This window comes from Penicillium atrosanguineum (assembly GCF_028827265.1).
Source record: "Penicillium atrosanguineum strain IBT 20685 chromosome Unknown utg000007l_segment0_segment0, whole genome shotgun sequence".
NCBI classification, from domain to species: Eukaryota; Fungi; Ascomycota; class Eurotiomycetes; order Eurotiales; family Aspergillaceae; genus Penicillium; species Penicillium atrosanguineum.
The window spans coordinates 2,659,285-2,676,306 of record NW_026623139.1 but is presented as its reverse complement, the minus strand read 5'-3'; the positions used below and the strand labels follow the sequence as shown (position 1 = coordinate 2,676,306).

At 46.6% G+C, this 17,022-nt stretch overlaps 4 protein-coding genes across 4 annotated transcripts; 2 read left to right on the top strand and 2 right to left on the bottom strand.

Annotated features, from left to right (window-relative positions):
* Positions 1 to 585: 585 nt before the first annotated feature.
* On the bottom strand, positions 586 to 1,575 carry N7443_009201 (uncharacterized protein; the record flags this gene model as incomplete). Its single annotated transcript, XM_056889257.1, has 1 exon — positions 586 to 1,575. The coding sequence occupies one exon, from the start codon at positions 1,573 to 1,575 to the stop codon at positions 586 to 588; it is 990 nt and encodes a 329-aa protein (XP_056738559.1).
* Positions 1,576 to 2,803: 1,228 nt separating this feature from the next.
* Positions 2,804 to 4,288, top strand: N7443_009200 (endo-1,4-beta-xylanase; the record flags this gene model as incomplete). The annotated part of the gene is made up of 9 exons (XM_056889256.1): positions 2,804 to 3,047; positions 3,103 to 3,143; positions 3,202 to 3,250; positions 3,307 to 3,428; positions 3,484 to 3,629; positions 3,684 to 3,772; positions 3,926 to 4,014; positions 4,072 to 4,137; positions 4,199 to 4,288. 9 exons carry the CDS (start codon positions 2,804 to 2,806, stop codon positions 4,286 to 4,288), a joined length of 936 nt encoding a protein of 311 aa, XP_056738558.1.
* A 1,988-nt stretch (positions 4,289 to 6,276) lies between these two features.
* N7443_009199 (aminotransferase class I/II-fold pyridoxal phosphate-dependent enzyme) lies at positions 6,277 to 7,727 on the bottom strand (the record flags this gene model as incomplete). The annotated part of the gene is made up of 3 exons (XM_056889255.1): positions 6,277 to 6,696; positions 6,756 to 6,898; positions 6,962 to 7,727. 3 exons carry the CDS (start codon positions 7,725 to 7,727, stop codon positions 6,277 to 6,279), a joined length of 1,329 nt encoding a protein of 442 aa, XP_056738557.1.
* Positions 7,728 to 9,237: 1,510 nt separating this feature from the next.
* On the top strand, positions 9,238 to 12,309 carry N7443_009198 (non-ribosomal peptide synthetase; the record flags this gene model as incomplete). Its single annotated transcript, XM_056889254.1, has 1 exon — positions 9,238 to 12,309. One exon carries the CDS (start codon positions 9,238 to 9,240, stop codon positions 12,307 to 12,309), a length of 3,072 nt encoding a protein of 1,023 aa, XP_056738556.1.
* Positions 12,310 to 17,022: the final 4,713 nt, after the last annotated feature.

Sequence of the window (17,022 nt, the reverse complement as noted above, 5' to 3'; positions counted from 1 at the left end):
GTAACTGCCCGTGTTTGGTATCCACCTTTGTGAGCCGTCATCCGAATATGGACTTGCGCCCGACCCAACCCGGACCCAACTCGGACCCAGGCTGGGTTGGGTTTTCGGTCAGAGTCTTCGACACAAACTGGGTTATGCGTAAGTCTGTTCAAATGTATCCATTTGAGCGACAATAGCTTATGTAAAAGAGAAAAATGCGCTGGATGTGATCTTCCTCATGCCTTCGCTTCTCTCCCATTAATCTGCAGTTTCTTTTTCCAGAATGTGGAGAAAGTTCTTCTACTGTATCCATTCTTCCCCTCGGTAAAGTGATAGAAGTGATAGCCGACACACTTTCCAAGTCTGCCGTAAATACTGAGAATACTAGACGAAACGATATCCCCGGCCTACTTTCTACTCGAGATGTATGCTCTATATGAGCGGATCCGGCGCATAATGAAAACAATGAATGCGTGAAATTGCTCCTAATGGTTCGGACACATGTTCCTCGACCCCTTCCTGGTCCTCATAGTCACCATCTCACACCTCTCACAATTTCGTCTCGACAGCTCCGGAACCCCCTCTTTCATCAATACCAAAACCCCTTTAGTTCTTCAGAGTGAGCAAGGCCGGCCTCCACGGTAGGCTATTGTAGTTGCCACCGGAGTTCGGGTTCTGTCCCTGGTAGAGGAACTGCAGGTTGCATGGGTCGATGGTCATTGTTTGGTCAGGGTTGGTGCGAACCAAATCACCGTGACTTATATCATCGGTCCAGCTTGCACCGCTGTTGGCTTTCCCGGCGAACGGGTTGCTCTCGGTTGCTGCCTGCGGCGTCCACGAACCGCCGAGACTGCTGGCGGTGAATGAACGGAAATACCGGTGCCCCGTTGACCCAATCGCCTCGACGATCATCAGGTACTTGTTTTGGCCTTTGACCGTGTACACTTGGACCGCCTCGAATAGATTGTTCTGACTGTCACTCAGGACTACCTCTGACGCTGTTCCGAAGTTTCCAGGGAAACTGTCGATGGACATGCTGGAGCGATAGATCTTGCCATTGTCTCCCGCAAAGTAAAGGTACATATGCGTAGAGTCACCGATAACGGTCTGATCAATGGCACCAGTAGACGAGCCGGAGATCTTTCCCGAAAAAAGGGCTTGCTCCGATGACCACCCATTCGCATTGGTAGGGTCACTTGATGTTCGGTAGGTGAACGTGCTCGAGCCCCATTGATAGGCCAGGACCCAGACATTCTTTGGTTGGAAGTAGAACAAAGTGGGAGCAACGGCTGAAAAGCTCATTGCGTTTTGACTAGCAGATGCCATGCCAGACCAATCCGAAAACGTGCCGAAGTTCATCGAGCCGTAGTTCCCATTCGAGTCTGTGGTTGACGCATAGACGAGATGCTGGTTGTTGAAGACCACATTGGTGAAATCTTTGATTGCCGTCCATCCGGACTTTGGATTCGCTAGAGCGCTTGTTGATGTCCAACTATAAGTCGATGGAAGAGCACAGTCGGCGACGACACCTGGCACCGATGCGAGCAAGAATACGCCAGATGACAGCAAGCCAGCGTTTGCCTGGAGGAACCTCATTGTCGTTTAGTTTCTAGTCAGCGACGGTTTGAATGATTGAAGACTTGAAAAACAGAAGTATCTTGGCAGAGACCGATCTTATATAAGTATTCCACGTACGGCTTATAGGTTGAATTGTCGGACCGGTTAAAATAAACTGAGCAGGACCCCTTCTCTGCGTAAATAGACTCCACGACGTTTCAGTCGGTAAGAGGCGGCGCTTGGCATGTTTTTTGATTTGTTGCCCTCTCAGAAAAAGGGTCCAGGAGTGCTAGCGGGTAAACAACATTAGCCAGAAACAATCGTCCGCCGGACTATTGCCTTTCTGGAACTAGATGCCGGCATGAGCCCCGCGTCAAGTTAATCGTGTCGAACCTTGTTTTGACTATACTATTATGTTATAGATACGGAATTGTGGGGACTGCTTTGTAAGGCTGGATTATTGTATCGAAGGAATGATGAATCCAGACATGGTTTCTTGATGAGGACGCTGAATGAATTGATCCTTGCTGATACATCGTTATTATAGGGTTGTTTCACTATAAAACACACTAATCTCAAAACACTTTCGGTTTGGCGCTTGTTATCTTCATGGTGCGGGTTGTGGCTTGCCGAAAGCTCCTTGAAGAATGTCTGATCGGCTCGGAGGTACCTCGGGGAATTTTGCCGAGGAAGTCGAGAATAGTTGAGCATATTTGTAACCGAGGGAGACCCTGCTTGGCGAATTTGGAGCTAGCTAGTTTGGACGAACTTCAAAGTGCAGGTGATCGGCGTCATCTCCACTCGTGAGGAGCCTTTTTTTGGACTCCACCCACCACATTGGTCTACCCTGGAACACAAGCCAAGTATTGTAGGGCCTTTCATTGTTTCATATTGGGGCTAGAACTTGCAATGGGACTATCTGAAAGGAACGTGGCTTTTTGATAGGATACAAAGATCAAATTACTAACCCACATAGCTTCCAGCCTGAAATCTTCTATGCAAATATTTAGGCTGAACAAAAGGTCGAATATTATTTCCTGTAGTTATTTGCTAGGATCTTGAACAAAATAGGCAATATCCGTTTCCCATCGGGGAAGGATCTCCATTTAGCTAGCATCTCAACTATCAACTTCTTCTCCCTAAGGAACGCTGGCTCCTGTCCTGTATAAGTATTGTCTCCATCCCTCTCGGATAGTGTCTTTCTTCTGCCATACTCACTCACACTCACTTTCATTCATCGACTTGAAGCATCAACATCTTTTCCAATATGGTTCAAATCAAGGCAGCTGCTCTAGCTGTCCTTTTTGCAGGCCAAGTGCTTGCCGGGCCCGTCGAATCCCGACAGGCCTCTGTGAGCATTGATACCAAATTCAAGGCCCACGGAAAGAAATACCTTGGAAATATCGGTGATCAGTACTCCTTCAACAAGAACGCAAAGACCCCGGCAATTATCAAGGCCGACTTCGGTCAATTGACTCCGGAGAACAGTATGAAGTGGGATGCTACTGAGCGTGAGTATAGCTGTCTCGCGGTAACTAGAGTACTGGAAGCTGATTTGCAAAATAGCAAGCTCGGGCCAGTTCTCTTTCACAGGGTCGGACTATCTGGTATGTACCTAACCTTTTCATAACAGTTGCTTCTTTGCCTGGTCCTAATAGAATCTAGGTCGACTTTGCTCAGTCAAATGGGAAGCTGATCCGCGGCCATACTCTCGGTAAGTACTCGAAGTTTTAGTATTCAAGCATAATATGAGTAGCTAAACTCGTCAAGTGTGGCACTCTCAGCTCCCATCCTGGGTCTCTTCCATCTCAGACAAAACAACTTTGACAAATGTCCTGAAAAACCACATTACCACGCTGATGAACCGTTACAAGGGTAAAATCTACGCCTGGGTAAGTTATATCCACAACATGACTTCTACAAAACTACATTACTGATCGATCCAAGGACGTTGTGAATGAAATCTTCAACGAAGATGGTTCCCTACGTAGCAGTGTCTTCTACAATGTTCTCGGCGAGGACTTTGTGCGGATCGCTTTCGAAACAGCTCGTGCTGCAGACCCAAATGCAAAGCTCTACATCAATGACTACAAGTGAGTCATGTCCCTCTGCTCTTTTCGTTTTTCAATGATTCTGATCTTACAAAGCCTGGATTCCGCCTCTTATTCCAAGGTGACCGGTATGGTCAGCCATGTCAAGAAGTGGATTGCTGCCGGTATCCCAATCGACGGAATCGGTAAGATACCCGGCGCTATAGTTTACCGTATATGATTACTCACTCGTTCTAAGGTTCTCAAACCCACCTAAGCGCCGGTGGTGGTGCTGCAGTTGCTGGATAAGTACCCTCTTGCTTCCTGTCAGCCGAAAATTAGCTAACAGCCTCTCACAGCTCTTAATGCTCTAGCCGGTGCAGGAACAGAGGAGATTGCTGTTACTGAGCTTGATATTGCTGGAGCCAGCTCTACCGACTATGTAAACGTGAGTTTCCATAACGCCATGACTAGTATAGTCGACGCCTCGCTAAATATCTATTAGGTTGTCAATGCTTGTCTGAACCAGTCAAAGTGTGTCGGAATCACAGTGTGGGGAGTTGCTGACCCGGTAAATGCTCATTTCCATCCACTTATTAAAGTCTGCATACTAATACGAGATGTTTGGCTAGGATTCGTGGCGCTCCAGCTCCAGCCCTCTGCTCTTCGACGCAAATTATAGCCCCAAGGATGCATATTATGCCATCGCCAATGCTCTCTAGTGGCGATGCTTTCAATCTCGTGTCTGGAAATGTGAAGTCTGCTACTAAGCATGCTACATTTCAGATCGAAGTGTTCAATGCTACGAAGCATTTTGAGATACGAAGGCGGGAATAGGAGAGAGTTGTCATTATATATGTATATGTTCGGGTACATCCTTTCATCTGTACTCGCCTAGCTACCTCCTCTCGGACAAGGCACATAGTACCGGTTTAACCATCCCTAACTATAGAGGATGCCTCGAATTTTACTTTGCGTCTCCCATCAGGGAATGTCGCTTCATATATATTGATTACCATGTTTTTGTACTGTTTTCCGAGCTCATAATTTTTTGGCAGAACAATCCTCGCGTCCTTTGCCTAGAGATGGCACACCACGCCGAAATTCTAAACCTATAAAAGGATATTGGAAGAGACCATTACGAGTGACCAGCCTTAGGAATTCCCATGCCCATACTACCTATCCCAATAATGGTTGATTATTTGCAGAGCTATTTGGCTAGAAAGGTTGAATCGGACAAGCTGGAGCCTAAGCAGATTCTGCAATGCCCGGCATGGCGCGTTCCGGATGAGGGCTCGGAAAACTGATATCGAACATTACTGTATGATATTTGATACTAAGTTAAAATTCATTAAAATTCATGGTGTCGTCCACCATCGATGGTTCCGCCCTGGCTATGGTAAGAGGAATTGATTAGACGGAGTTGAGGTGCCAGCTAGCCAACAAGCCAGCCAGGTGGGTGGGGCAGAGAAAATTAGGGGACGGGAGCAAAAAGTTTGACCAGACTGGGGCCGATCCCAGGACCTTATCGGTGTTAACGATACGGGATAATTCAGGGGTGACTGGAAAATCCACGATTGTGCGCGGCGTTTTGTCAAGAATTCGTGGCATTCGTCCAGAAAACCGTAGTCTTTCCACCGTGGGTGGCCGTTGTCTAACGTCCTCGCGCTTTGCCCTTTTGGGTCTCATCTTGTCTATAGCACACTCTTGCGGCAGCTACATGAGTGGTCATCGGCAGAAAAGTTATAAAGACTGGCGGCACTGCCCGTGAGCACCCGATGGTAGACTCCATCATTGTATCGCTTCGCAATCATCACCATCAGCAATGCCCGACCTAAGAAGACTGTTGATTGGAATGCTTTCCTCCAGAAATCGGACCCGGGACCTGACCCCGATAAAAAGCCCTCTACAAAGCGAAAGTGGCCACAATAGGCAACAATTTCAAAAATTAAGACGGCCTTGAACCGACAACTTTAACAGTGACTGAATCCTCTAGGTGGGTGGCGCTGCTACCTGATACCTCAACCTAATGGGTAAACAATTGGTCATGCGGCGTCCTCGCTACTAGTTTAAAGAATAGAAATTGACTGGCAGATGAAAAATGAAGACTGGTCAAGCCAAACTTGGATTCTCTCTGATTTCCAAGGCTACTTTAGTTTTAATACTTGTTGGAATATAGACCAATTGCTATACAGGTGGAGCTATCCTCTTATCCAACATATGAGATCAGACTGCATATGGGCTAGGAAACCATAAACCCTAAAAAAGATTTCATTATATATCTTGGAACATAAGGACCAAAATGATCGTCGGTTTAGGGGGTAAATGGTCCGTGCTCTAGGGGGTGGTCTAGGCGGTCAATCGGGCCTAGAATCTTGGCTTGATTGATTTATTGCATACTCTAATGTATTCCTTTTTGTGATATATACGTCATACATAGGCTTCCTGTCTATAAATACGTGTAACCCACCTAGTTGATAGAATCAAACTCTTTCATATCTCTATTTGCTCGACTATCTGTCTTAGACCCAGTCAGATAAAACCACGGTCCGTGGTAGGGAAACCACAGAAGCAGTCGTGGTATTGCCTCACTTCCCGGCCGACAATACTTAATCTACGTGACTTCGTGATTAGAATGCTGCTGCAGTTATAATCGGGGGGAAATCCATATAGATTCCCTAATGTTTCACAACACTAGAAAATAAAAAATTTAGTCAGAGAAAGCCGTGTTCTGATACATGTTCCCGTCGGATACAAGACGACCTGACACTCCAAGCTGGTCCGTAAAACGAGACCTCGACCAGTTCATGATCAAATCCACCACCTCATCAATCTGAGCTGCTGTATTGTCTGCATGCATCACAAGTCGGACCCGTTCCTTGCTTCGAGGCACGATAGGGTAGAACACTGGATTCACCTGATAGCCCGCGTTCTGTAATCTCTGGGCAAGACTGGCCGCTTGTCCAAGCTCTGTGACGAGCGGGATAATCGGGCCCCGGAAAGGTCCTGTACGCCAAGTTTTCTCAGTAGGAAGGCTGATGATACCACTGAATACATATTTTGCCCATTCTGGATGTCCAGTGAGTTTCTCATACAAATGGCGGATGTTGTTCTGCAGATGAGTACGGCGCTGGTCATTTGTCAGTGAGAACCCCATTAGTGTCTTTCCATTACAACTTGGTAACCAACCTCCTCGCCTTCCTTGCTTGCCAGAATGTTGTATCCTCCTTTGACAGCAGCTAACGATGGAAATGCGGGGGCTGTAGAGAAGATGAGGCCTCTCGCATAGTTGATCAGGTATGACCGGATGGTGGAATTAGCAAGCACAGCGGCTATCTATGGGTCAGAGTTCAAGCTGTCTCAAAGACTCAGCGAGCTATTTTGATGAGACTGACCACCATTTGAGCCGAGCCCCTTCCCACACGTGTGCAGTCGAATAGGAAATTCCTTCTCGAGGCCGTAGTAACAAATATAACCTGATCCATTTTCACCGACTAGACCATTGGAATGTGCCTCATCGATTGAGAAGATCGCGTTGCCGTGGGGCAATATTTCTTTTGTCAGCCTCAGCATTTCATGAACAGGTGCTATGTCCCCATCCATGCTGTACATTGATTCGAGAGCAATGAACACCGATTGTTCTCCTTTTGCCACGACTGGGCTTGACTTGCATATCTCTAAGAGACACTCTCGAAGAGATTCACAGCTATTATGAGAGAACATTCGAGTCACAGCTCTCCCTTGACGCAGACCATCATGGATACTGGCATGGATATACTCGTCGTAAACCACAACATCACCTGGCTGAGGAATCGTTGACCAGACAGCGACGTTGGCCTCATAACCAGACGGGAAAAACAGTGCAGAGTCTGCTCGATGAAATTGAGCCATATGCTCTTCCAGGTCCAGCAGGTACTGAGTAGTCCCCTCGAAGATCCGCGTTGATCGACTACCGACTTCAAAGTCAGGATACTTGGCAATTTCATCAAGCAAGGCTTTGCGCAGAACCCCTGATGAGGTGAGGGAAAGGGTATCATTGGAGCCAAAATCCACCATCTGCGCGACCATTTGTGGATTTTTCGGCTCGATGAGTCTTCCATTCTGGCGACGGTTTTCCAGAGTTGTCTGGAGCTTTCTGGTCAATATATCTCCGCAGTGCATGGATCTCTGGTTAGTGAAGCAATGTGTTGTATTTGGGGTGCCGAAATTCCGTCCTGAGAGCGAATATAGGGTATGTCGACACAGAGACAACACAGTCCCTGGAGGAACAGATTGGGATCGTTTGAAGAACATGACGCGGGAGGATATGGTTGTATCAGAACATTTTCTTTTGAATTTACTCAAGCATCCTCTGAAATGGCCAGCAGCAAAGTGCCTTTTATGGTTTTTTGTGAGGAGAATCCTGAGATTCCATTTTGAGATCAAAGTCCGAGTAACACCGGTCGTCGGGCTGGAGTCAAAATCGAATCTGCCGGCGTCCCAATCAGGAAGATTTTATATGTCAGAAGGTGCTATAGGAGCGTGGATAGTTCCCTGTTGATGCCATCATACAAACACGTTCTCGGTTTCTCGAGGAGGCCCGTGAGAAGGATCTTCATCATAGTATCATAGTAAGCCTCGAGCAAAATGCACCACGTGAAACTTTTCATACCAGATCTTGAAAAATCGATGGTGATCACTGCAGGTGCCTATTCGTGGAATCCACTTCCGCTTTTGCAGCAGACAGTTATCCATGCATGAAATTCCCAATAGGAGCACAATTCAAAAAAGCGAGGCACTGAAACCTTGGACATATTCCCTCAAGAGATCAAGAAAGACGAAATTTTTTGACATGGCAGGAGCCCAAAGAAGAGAAGATAGACAAGCGAGGTCTTGAAGGGATGACGTGGATACCGCATTGCAACATGCAAAAGGGAGATGACATCCCGACGGAGGGAGAATGAACACGGTGCCACGTAGGACTTGCATATATCTGCATGACGCTGATCAAACTTTTGTCTGAAATGTACAGAAGAGCATGCGAAGGTGGGACATGATGAGCAACCACAGATTGAAGGTCAGGCAGGAGAAATGCCGTGGTCTATTCCAATAAAGAACCTTGGATGTGGTAAGACTTCAAGATAGAAGTCAAAACAATATGACCCAGGGAAGAAGAACGGGCTTACGGCTGACAGGATCATGAAGTTCAACTTAGCACAGACGATGACGAACTCAGACAGGAGATCGGCATGGAGGATAACCGAGTATATGCGATTAGAAGTTCGCAATCTCTGGACGATCATTGAGAAGCCATTTTGGGCGGAAGAGACGTCACTCTCGTGCTTTGCTGCCACAGCCCGGGCCTCCACGTCTTGAAGCAGCCTGTGCTGGAGATTCACTCTCCATCCTCGATATCCAATCAACTACGGCCACGATTGAACTCGTCCAAATATCAGTACTTTGCTCAATCTTGATTTTGACGTTTGTTACGGAGAACGTCAGCCAGGACATGTGCTATCATACTCAAGGACCCATATATAATATAGATTGGGAAAGACGGGAAATCAATTTCAGCAAGCCCATGCCACAGCCTGTTTCCTTAGTCTATTCTGCAAATTTGAATTGATCTCGAGAATACAAATCAATCGGAAGATTATTGTATCGCACAGTGATTGCTGCCTCTTCTTCCCAAATGGACCAATCCATCATTGAAATTGCTCAATCTTCTCCCAGAGCAATTGCCGTCAAGGAAAATGACAATCAATTGTCCTATAAAAAGTTAGTTTTGGAGTCACAGGGGCTGGCTCAAACCCTTCGTGAGAAGGGTATCGACCTGGAGGAACCAGTCGGTATTCTTTTTGGACCTGGGATCAACCTGGTGGTAGCTCAACTCGCGGTGATTTTTGCTCGAGCCACCTGCATCGCAGTGGATCCTTCTATGCCTAAGATGAGACTCTCGGGGATGTTTCACGACGTTGGGGTCAGGTATGTGATTGCCGAGCAAAGTGATCAGCTGTTGGAGGGTATGAGTTATATTGCTCTCCCAGGCGACAAAGAGCGTGACGTTCATAGCCACCTGAATCATGATCTGGCCATTCCTACCTTGGACTCTGTCTTAGATCCGCAGCACCGCACCCACATCCTCTTCACGTCGGGCTCTACGGGTAAACCCAAGCCAGTTCAAATCATCGCTCAGAATATCATGCATCTGGCCAGCAAGACCCCGTTCACCCCATTGCTACCTGATGACAAAGTGGCACATTTCAACAACCCGGGATTTGATCTCAGTCTCTTTGAGATCTGGGTTGCCCTCCTTTCTGGAGCCACCATCGTTCCCATCAGGAAGGAAACCGTTACGGACCCTTCCCATCTTAAGGGTTTCCTCGAAACTCAAGGCGTGACAGTGATGATACTTTCCGTCGCCTTGATGGAGATCCTTGTTTTCGGAGATCCTTCTATCTTTCAAAGTCTGCGACATGTGCTGAGTGCCGGGGACGTCGCCAGCGTCAAGGCAATGCGTGCGATGTGCAAGCCGCTGAAATGTCTCTGGAACACATACGGCCCAACGGAGTGTACCACGCTTGCCACTGCCATGCTGGTAACCGAGGAAGAATTGAAATGGGAACGGATCAGCATCGGTCGAGCGGTGGGCGATATGAAAGCCTACCTACTGGACCAGGATCTGCAGCCAATCCGAGCAAGCGGCATTCGGGGGGAGATCTGTATCTCCGGGCCCCAGCTTTCAGCGGGTTATTTGAGCATGCCGGACGAGACTGAAGAGCGCTTCTTCTGTATGAATCGCAGTGCCCTGGACTCTGAAGAAACCTCGGGTAACGGTGAAGAAACTATTCGCGTATATCGAACGGGGGATTATGCCGAATGGAGGTCAGACTTGAACTGCCTAGAGTTTTTCGGCCGCCTGGATCGGCAGGTCAAGCATGGGGGCTTTAGAATTGAGCTCTCAGAGGTGGAACGACACTTGCTTTCCCATGAGGATGTCGACTCAGTAGCGGTGATCCATATCCCGTCAACCGCCAACAGCGGAATCCCCCTGCTTGTTGCGTTTGCCAAGACAAAGAAGAAGCGAAGCCTGACAGCTGAATCCATTTTGGCATTTGTGCGCGAGCGGTCGCCTTCATATATGGTCCCGAACCACATCGAGCTACTCGACGAGCTCCCATTGACCGTTAACGACAAGCTGGATCGACAAGCGCTGAAAGACCGCTATATGGGACAGAAAAAAGGCCAGAAACACACTGAAACCACCAGTGAAGAACCCACGACAAATGGAGCCCCGACCACAAAGTCTATCATCAAGGAGATATGGAAGGAGATCCTCCCCCAGTCGCATGCGAATGACCAAGACGACTTTATCGAACAAGGGGCCAGTTCTTTGCAGAACGCCACATTGATATCTCTTATTCAGGAGCGTGTGGGTTGTCGCATTTTCATGGACCAGTTCCTACAGCATACCCGGCTACAGGATCTCGTTTCACTTGTCGAGGTTATGACCGCGACAGCTGAACCTGTCGCCCACTCAAATGACGAGACTGAGATTTGGATTCGAGATGTAGGACTCGTCGAAGATATTGAACTTACCCCGGACTGGACGGTTGATGGTGAGGGTCGCGTCTTTTTGACTGGTGCAACTGGATTCGTGGGAGCGAACCTCTTACGCTACCTACTGGGCATGCCGACGGTTAAGCAGGTCGCCTGCCTGGCGCGACGGCAGGGATTGATCAGCGGCGCAGATCGCATCCAGCAGACACTGGAACGATATGATCTTTGGCCAACCTCGTTGACGCTGATCCAGAAGATTATGATTTTGGAAGGCGATATGGAGAAGCCTGATCTCGGGTTGGGCGCTGAACGGTTCGCCTGGCTCACTAACTGGGCCTCAGTCGTCTTTCACCTTGGAGCCAAGGTGAATTTCTGCGAGAATTACGCTGCTCACTACTCCTCCAATGTTCTGGGTACCAAGCACGTACTGCGTGTCGCGGCCCTGGGCCGGCAAAAGTCTTTCCACTATATGTCCAGCATCGACGTCTGGGGCCCGACTGGTTTCATTCTGGGCACACCGCGTGTTCTTGAAGATGGACCTCTGTTCCCACACATACAGGCTCTTCGATATGATCTGGGCTATTCAGCAAGTCAATGGACAGCGGAGCAAATGGTCCGGCGCATGCGAGACCGTGGCCTTCCCGTCGCGATCTACCGGCCCGGGTACATCATTGGGGACAGCAGAACAGGCGCCCTGAATCCGAATGACTTCTTCTCGCGGCTCATTGTCGGTTGTATCCAAATCGGCGCTTTTCCAGATCTTCAACAGAACCTGGAATACTGCACCATTGACTATGTCATTTCGGCCATGGTTCACATTGCCTCGTCCAACAGTTACCTTGGCCGGTCATACAGCCTTTTATCACCGAACCCTGCGGCATCAATCACTGTTCGCGATACTTGCAAAGTGATAAATGATGCTGGCTACCCTGTGAGATTGATCAAGTACTCACAGTGGGTAAGCGAGGTTATCGCTGGGCAGCTCCCAAATGGGCCTTTGGCTTCCTTGATGCCCATGTTTGAGGAGCGCGTTCTGGGGGAGTTGACTCGATGGGAAGCGAGTCAGAATACGCCCATATATGACTCTTCCAACGCCGTAGACGCCCTTCGTGATCGCCCCGACATTCGGTATCAGCCTCTGGACCCGGAAATTCTCAGTTTAATCATTTCATTCTGGCAGCGGAAAGGGTTTTATCAGGTCTGATTGAGATTAAAACTTTCAATCCTTTCTGTGATTCTGATTTTGCCATTCCAGCCTAAAGTCGGCACGGCAGGATCCTGTCTTTGCATGAGTTCATGCGGTGGTTTCGTAAAATAAGTTGCAACTGTGTCACTGTTGATACGAGGAAGCTTGCGAGGGTGCTATGACTTATGAGGTTGAGAGTTCGTGGGAAGGAGTTGGCTTTTTTCTTTGATGCCACCGAATTCTGAGGCATTAGTTGAACTGATCGATATTGTACGCAGTGTGATTATTTCCATCTTACCATGATACGCAACTTAACCGGACTCATCGAAGCGAACAAGCGATGATATGTTTTTCATGCCTACGTCTAGTCGCTGCACGGATGGGCCGAGTCTTTGCTTGGCACTATGATCCGCCAATGCGTCGGCAAATCATCGTAACATCCATCATCGGAGGCTTAACCGTTTGTCTCCAAGCAGGACGAAAAGACCCACACAATTTCGAGTCTTCTTGCTTCACATCGCGTATGCGACACCTAGTGTCGGCACTTCATCGTTCCCCGGGGCTCCTTGGCTCTTCAATTCGTTGATTAACGGACAATGGTTCAACTGCCAGCGAATCATCCTCTTCCCGAATAAGATTGATTTTTTCAAGAGGAAGATTACCGCATCACCAATTTCTGGGTACATCCAAGATCTTGATGGGTTGAACTCGAACTTGTGGGTAGCTACAGGCTATCTTGAAAGCCGTTTCCAAATATCAACGAAGTTCGGGGCGTCAAATATATACACATTATACTAATGCTACTCATACGACTTTATTGGAGATGCTACTCATACGACTTTATTGGAGACAACGACGGAAGATGTACAAAATATACTACTTCGGCAAAACCTTAGTTCCATAGGTGTTATCTAATGGGAAATTTGCTGCGACATGAATTGTCACTATCTCAAGCCCATCGATGTCATTTGAAATTCGCGAGCAAAACAAACAAAACAAAGTAAGGGAAGGAAGCACCTGCATCGGTGCGGGACGGAAAAAATATATGACCAGACTGGGGCTCGATCCCAGGACCTTATCGGTGTTAACGATACGTGATAACCAACTACACCATCCGGCCAATTGTATCATATGCGCCATGATTATCGTTCATGTACCCATTTATTCCTTCGTGCATACAGGTCACTCCACCCACACTAACTGATCACGCTTTTACCTTACAATTACCACTTTCCCTTACCAATCCAGCCGCATACTTACCCACTTACAATACCCAGATATCATCAACCACCAACTATCTACTATTTACTATAGCTACAGCTATACTCTAGAACATTTAATTTATAAGGCCTACGGGCGCCTAAGCGAGGAGGAGCTTTAGCCTCCTCTTATTGCCGCGTCTTAGGTAGATCATTCTAGGCAAGAGGGCGACGTTAGAGCGTAGGTAGCCTATCATGGTGATTATAGCGATAAAGGGAAAATAATAACAAAATAAAACTAGTAATTACTCAAATACCTCATTACCAGGGCATACAAAGGAATGCTAGTAGGTGGAATGAGCTTTTCAAAAAGGTCACGTGATATGTATAGTGAGATGTCACCCAGGTGGAGTGACTTCTGGTTAATTTTGGGGGCAAAAAAAAAACTTCGCGCCGGAATGTCTGGTAGCAAGCTTTTTGTCATTGGAGCACCTTTCCATTATTACGGTCACCATTCAGTGAGGCTCTGCTGCCGATATCACTGAGATATCGTCTCCCATAGTTCCTAATCATCTGTTGATACTATCCGTCCTGCATCGCAAAATGACACCGATCACGAGATCAGCGGCCAGGAAGGCATTCACTGCTTCAATCTTGATTCCTCCGGTATTGAAAACACCGGAAGTTCTTGAAATGGTTCTGCTTCAGACGGACATACGCACTCTTCTAATATCTTGCCAACGTGTCTGTCGAGACTGGCGTAATCTGATTACTAAGTCACCATCGATTCAAAAAGCCCTCTTTTTCATCCCAATCAAAGAACCCGAATGGGGCCTAGGAGACAAGATACGCAATTCGCTACTAGCAGAGAAGTTCCCTATCATTTTTCCTGCCAAGGGCGACCCAGGCAACCGCGACTTTTACTTTTCTGATTGTGCAATGACCAAAGATCCCGCAAGTTTGGATCGGTTTGTCTGGAAAGATGCTAGCTGGCGTAGGATGCTCGTGCAACAACCTCCTATTTTAGAGCTCGGCCTTTTCCATATTGATTCCGCTAGGGGTAGCGATTACACTTACTGCCTTAGTATTCCCGTTAGTTTTATAATCTATCCAAGATTAGGATTTCTCGGCTAATACATTATATCTAGGCAAGTCCGAATAGAGACGAGGGTCTTCGAATGGGAAGGCTCTTTGAGATCTTACTATTCGATTCGCCTATTCGAATTGGAAGGTCGAGGACTACTCGCTTATATTGGTCAGCAGATGAGCCGATTGATTTCTTTTTGAGGCGTGAAATCCAATAAAGACGCGTTTAATCGAATGCTAGGTCAGTTAGATCTAGTTCTATATACTACGCAAGTAATCCAGTGCGGGATAGGATTCTGGGGTAAGTCTAGTGGCGGAAAGACGACCAGGATGAATATTGTTGAGGCGTATCGAGAGCATGGCTTGGATGTTGACTCGCTAGCAGAAGAGATAAAAGCCTACAGAAGGTCGGCGAAGGAAATAGAAGGGTCGGACATAGATTCACAATCGGATAAAGGCGACTCTGAAGAAATTAATGAGTTGTAGGGAAAGATCGTTCAAGAAATCATACGTGGTGGTCAAGTTTTTCATATGCTCCATAGAACACGGCCTGAAATATATTATAGGCAATCAGTCATAAACACAGTGTAATTACTAAAATACTATAAAATGAGCATCGTAGTTATTTTGAATTCCACTATATAGCTACTAGTGTAGTTAGTAGTCATCCTCCTAAATTTCAAATAGAATAAAGTCGTGGTGGTTGAGATATAAGACTTGAAAACATTGCCTCTAATATGATGTTTTGGAGTGGTCCACTCGCCTGTGTTCCACTCGTCCATGGATTACGTTAACGGGCCATTGACCATCAATTAGCAATTCGTTCGGAAGATATGTTCTATCTTCGTTCCCAGGGCATAGAGTCTAGATATCTTCTATATAGTGAAGCTTCTCTTCGACGGTCAGTCCAGTGGTCCTAGACGTAGCATCTACGATTCGTGTATGCTCTAGCATTATTAATTTATTAAGAATTAGGCACGTATGCAAATCTCTTTTAACGCTTTAGATAGTTCTTTCTACGGTTAAAGATTTCTTAATCTCTTTTCGCCTGTACCCATGAATCCTGATAGTTTTGAGCCTTATTCAACGTTGACGCACCAGTGCCTCTCTATATTGTAGCTTCGTAACTCTAAGACCCTCTTTATCATCAAATTTTTCGAACTCGTCAATACGGTCTTAGATTTCAGTGATCCCTTATAGTATTAAGATACTTTCCTTTATGCGGGTGTGACGAATGAGGTAACGTAGGGACTTCAGGATGTGTAGAGATAGCGATGACTTGAGGTTTGAGATGTTTGTGTTACGGGTCATTCGAAAAGAACAAGATCCATTCGGTACCTACTGACGAAAGTATCGAAGCTAGAGAAGGAAGAGGGAGAGATTAGAATCGTAGGGGATTCTTGCTAAAGTGTTTTCCAAGATTGCTATGTTTGTTTCAATGCCAAACTTCCTCTATCTTACATCAAGCTCCTCATACTAACTTCCTCAGTCACATCTTGTCAGACCGTCACAGTTTGTAAGATTTGCCATATTTGAAGGAAGGAGCTCTAGGGGGGGTTATATTTAGTCTTTATACTTGATCCTTCTCTCTTTCTCTCTTTCCCGTCTCTCTAGGCCTCGCCATAGCACCGCGCGGAACCGCACCGCACCGCATTTTCGCGATTGAACCAGCGGTTCTTCAAACAGGACAAACATAGAATATATTTATATATTCTTAGGTAAGTTAGGTAAACCATATATATTCTACAGACCTATTACGGTTTATAATGTTATAGTCATTATATATCAAACATATCGAAATGGGGATGGCTCGATGGCTGTCTAACAATCCAGACTGGACAGCAAGAACCAGCGGAAAACACACACACACACACAAACAGCACGTAGTGAAGGTCGTCCTGGGGGAGGTCGCAAGTGCCCTTGATGAGGCCGTGAGGCCGTACGGGCAATCCTGAACGCAGCAATTCTAAATGAGGCCGTATGGAATGTACTTAATACGGCATCATGAATCAAAGAATGTAGTGACAACTGGAATGAAATTGGGTAGGTGCCTCCCTATCTCTCTCCTCATGTAGAAGCTGTTGCTTACGCCCAAGGTATTCGTGACACCTCAGACCGCAACTATATTCATTATGTCACGCGTTCCACCACTACAATATATAAAATAGCCACTTTTAGAATAATACCTTATCATATAAAATTTTTTAGTCCATCCAAAAAAGGAGATTCTTGGCATAATTATGTAATTGCGGTTCTAAAGTTTTAGAACCGCGAAAATATGCGGTGCGGTGCGCGGTTCCAATTATTGGAATCGGAACCGCACCATGCCGAGGCCTACTTCTCTCTAGTTAGTAGGCCACACTTATATAAGCAAAATTGAATTATGTTATATTTTCCCATAGAAACTAGAGCGCTTAAGATAATATATGTAAAGTTAAAATATTTT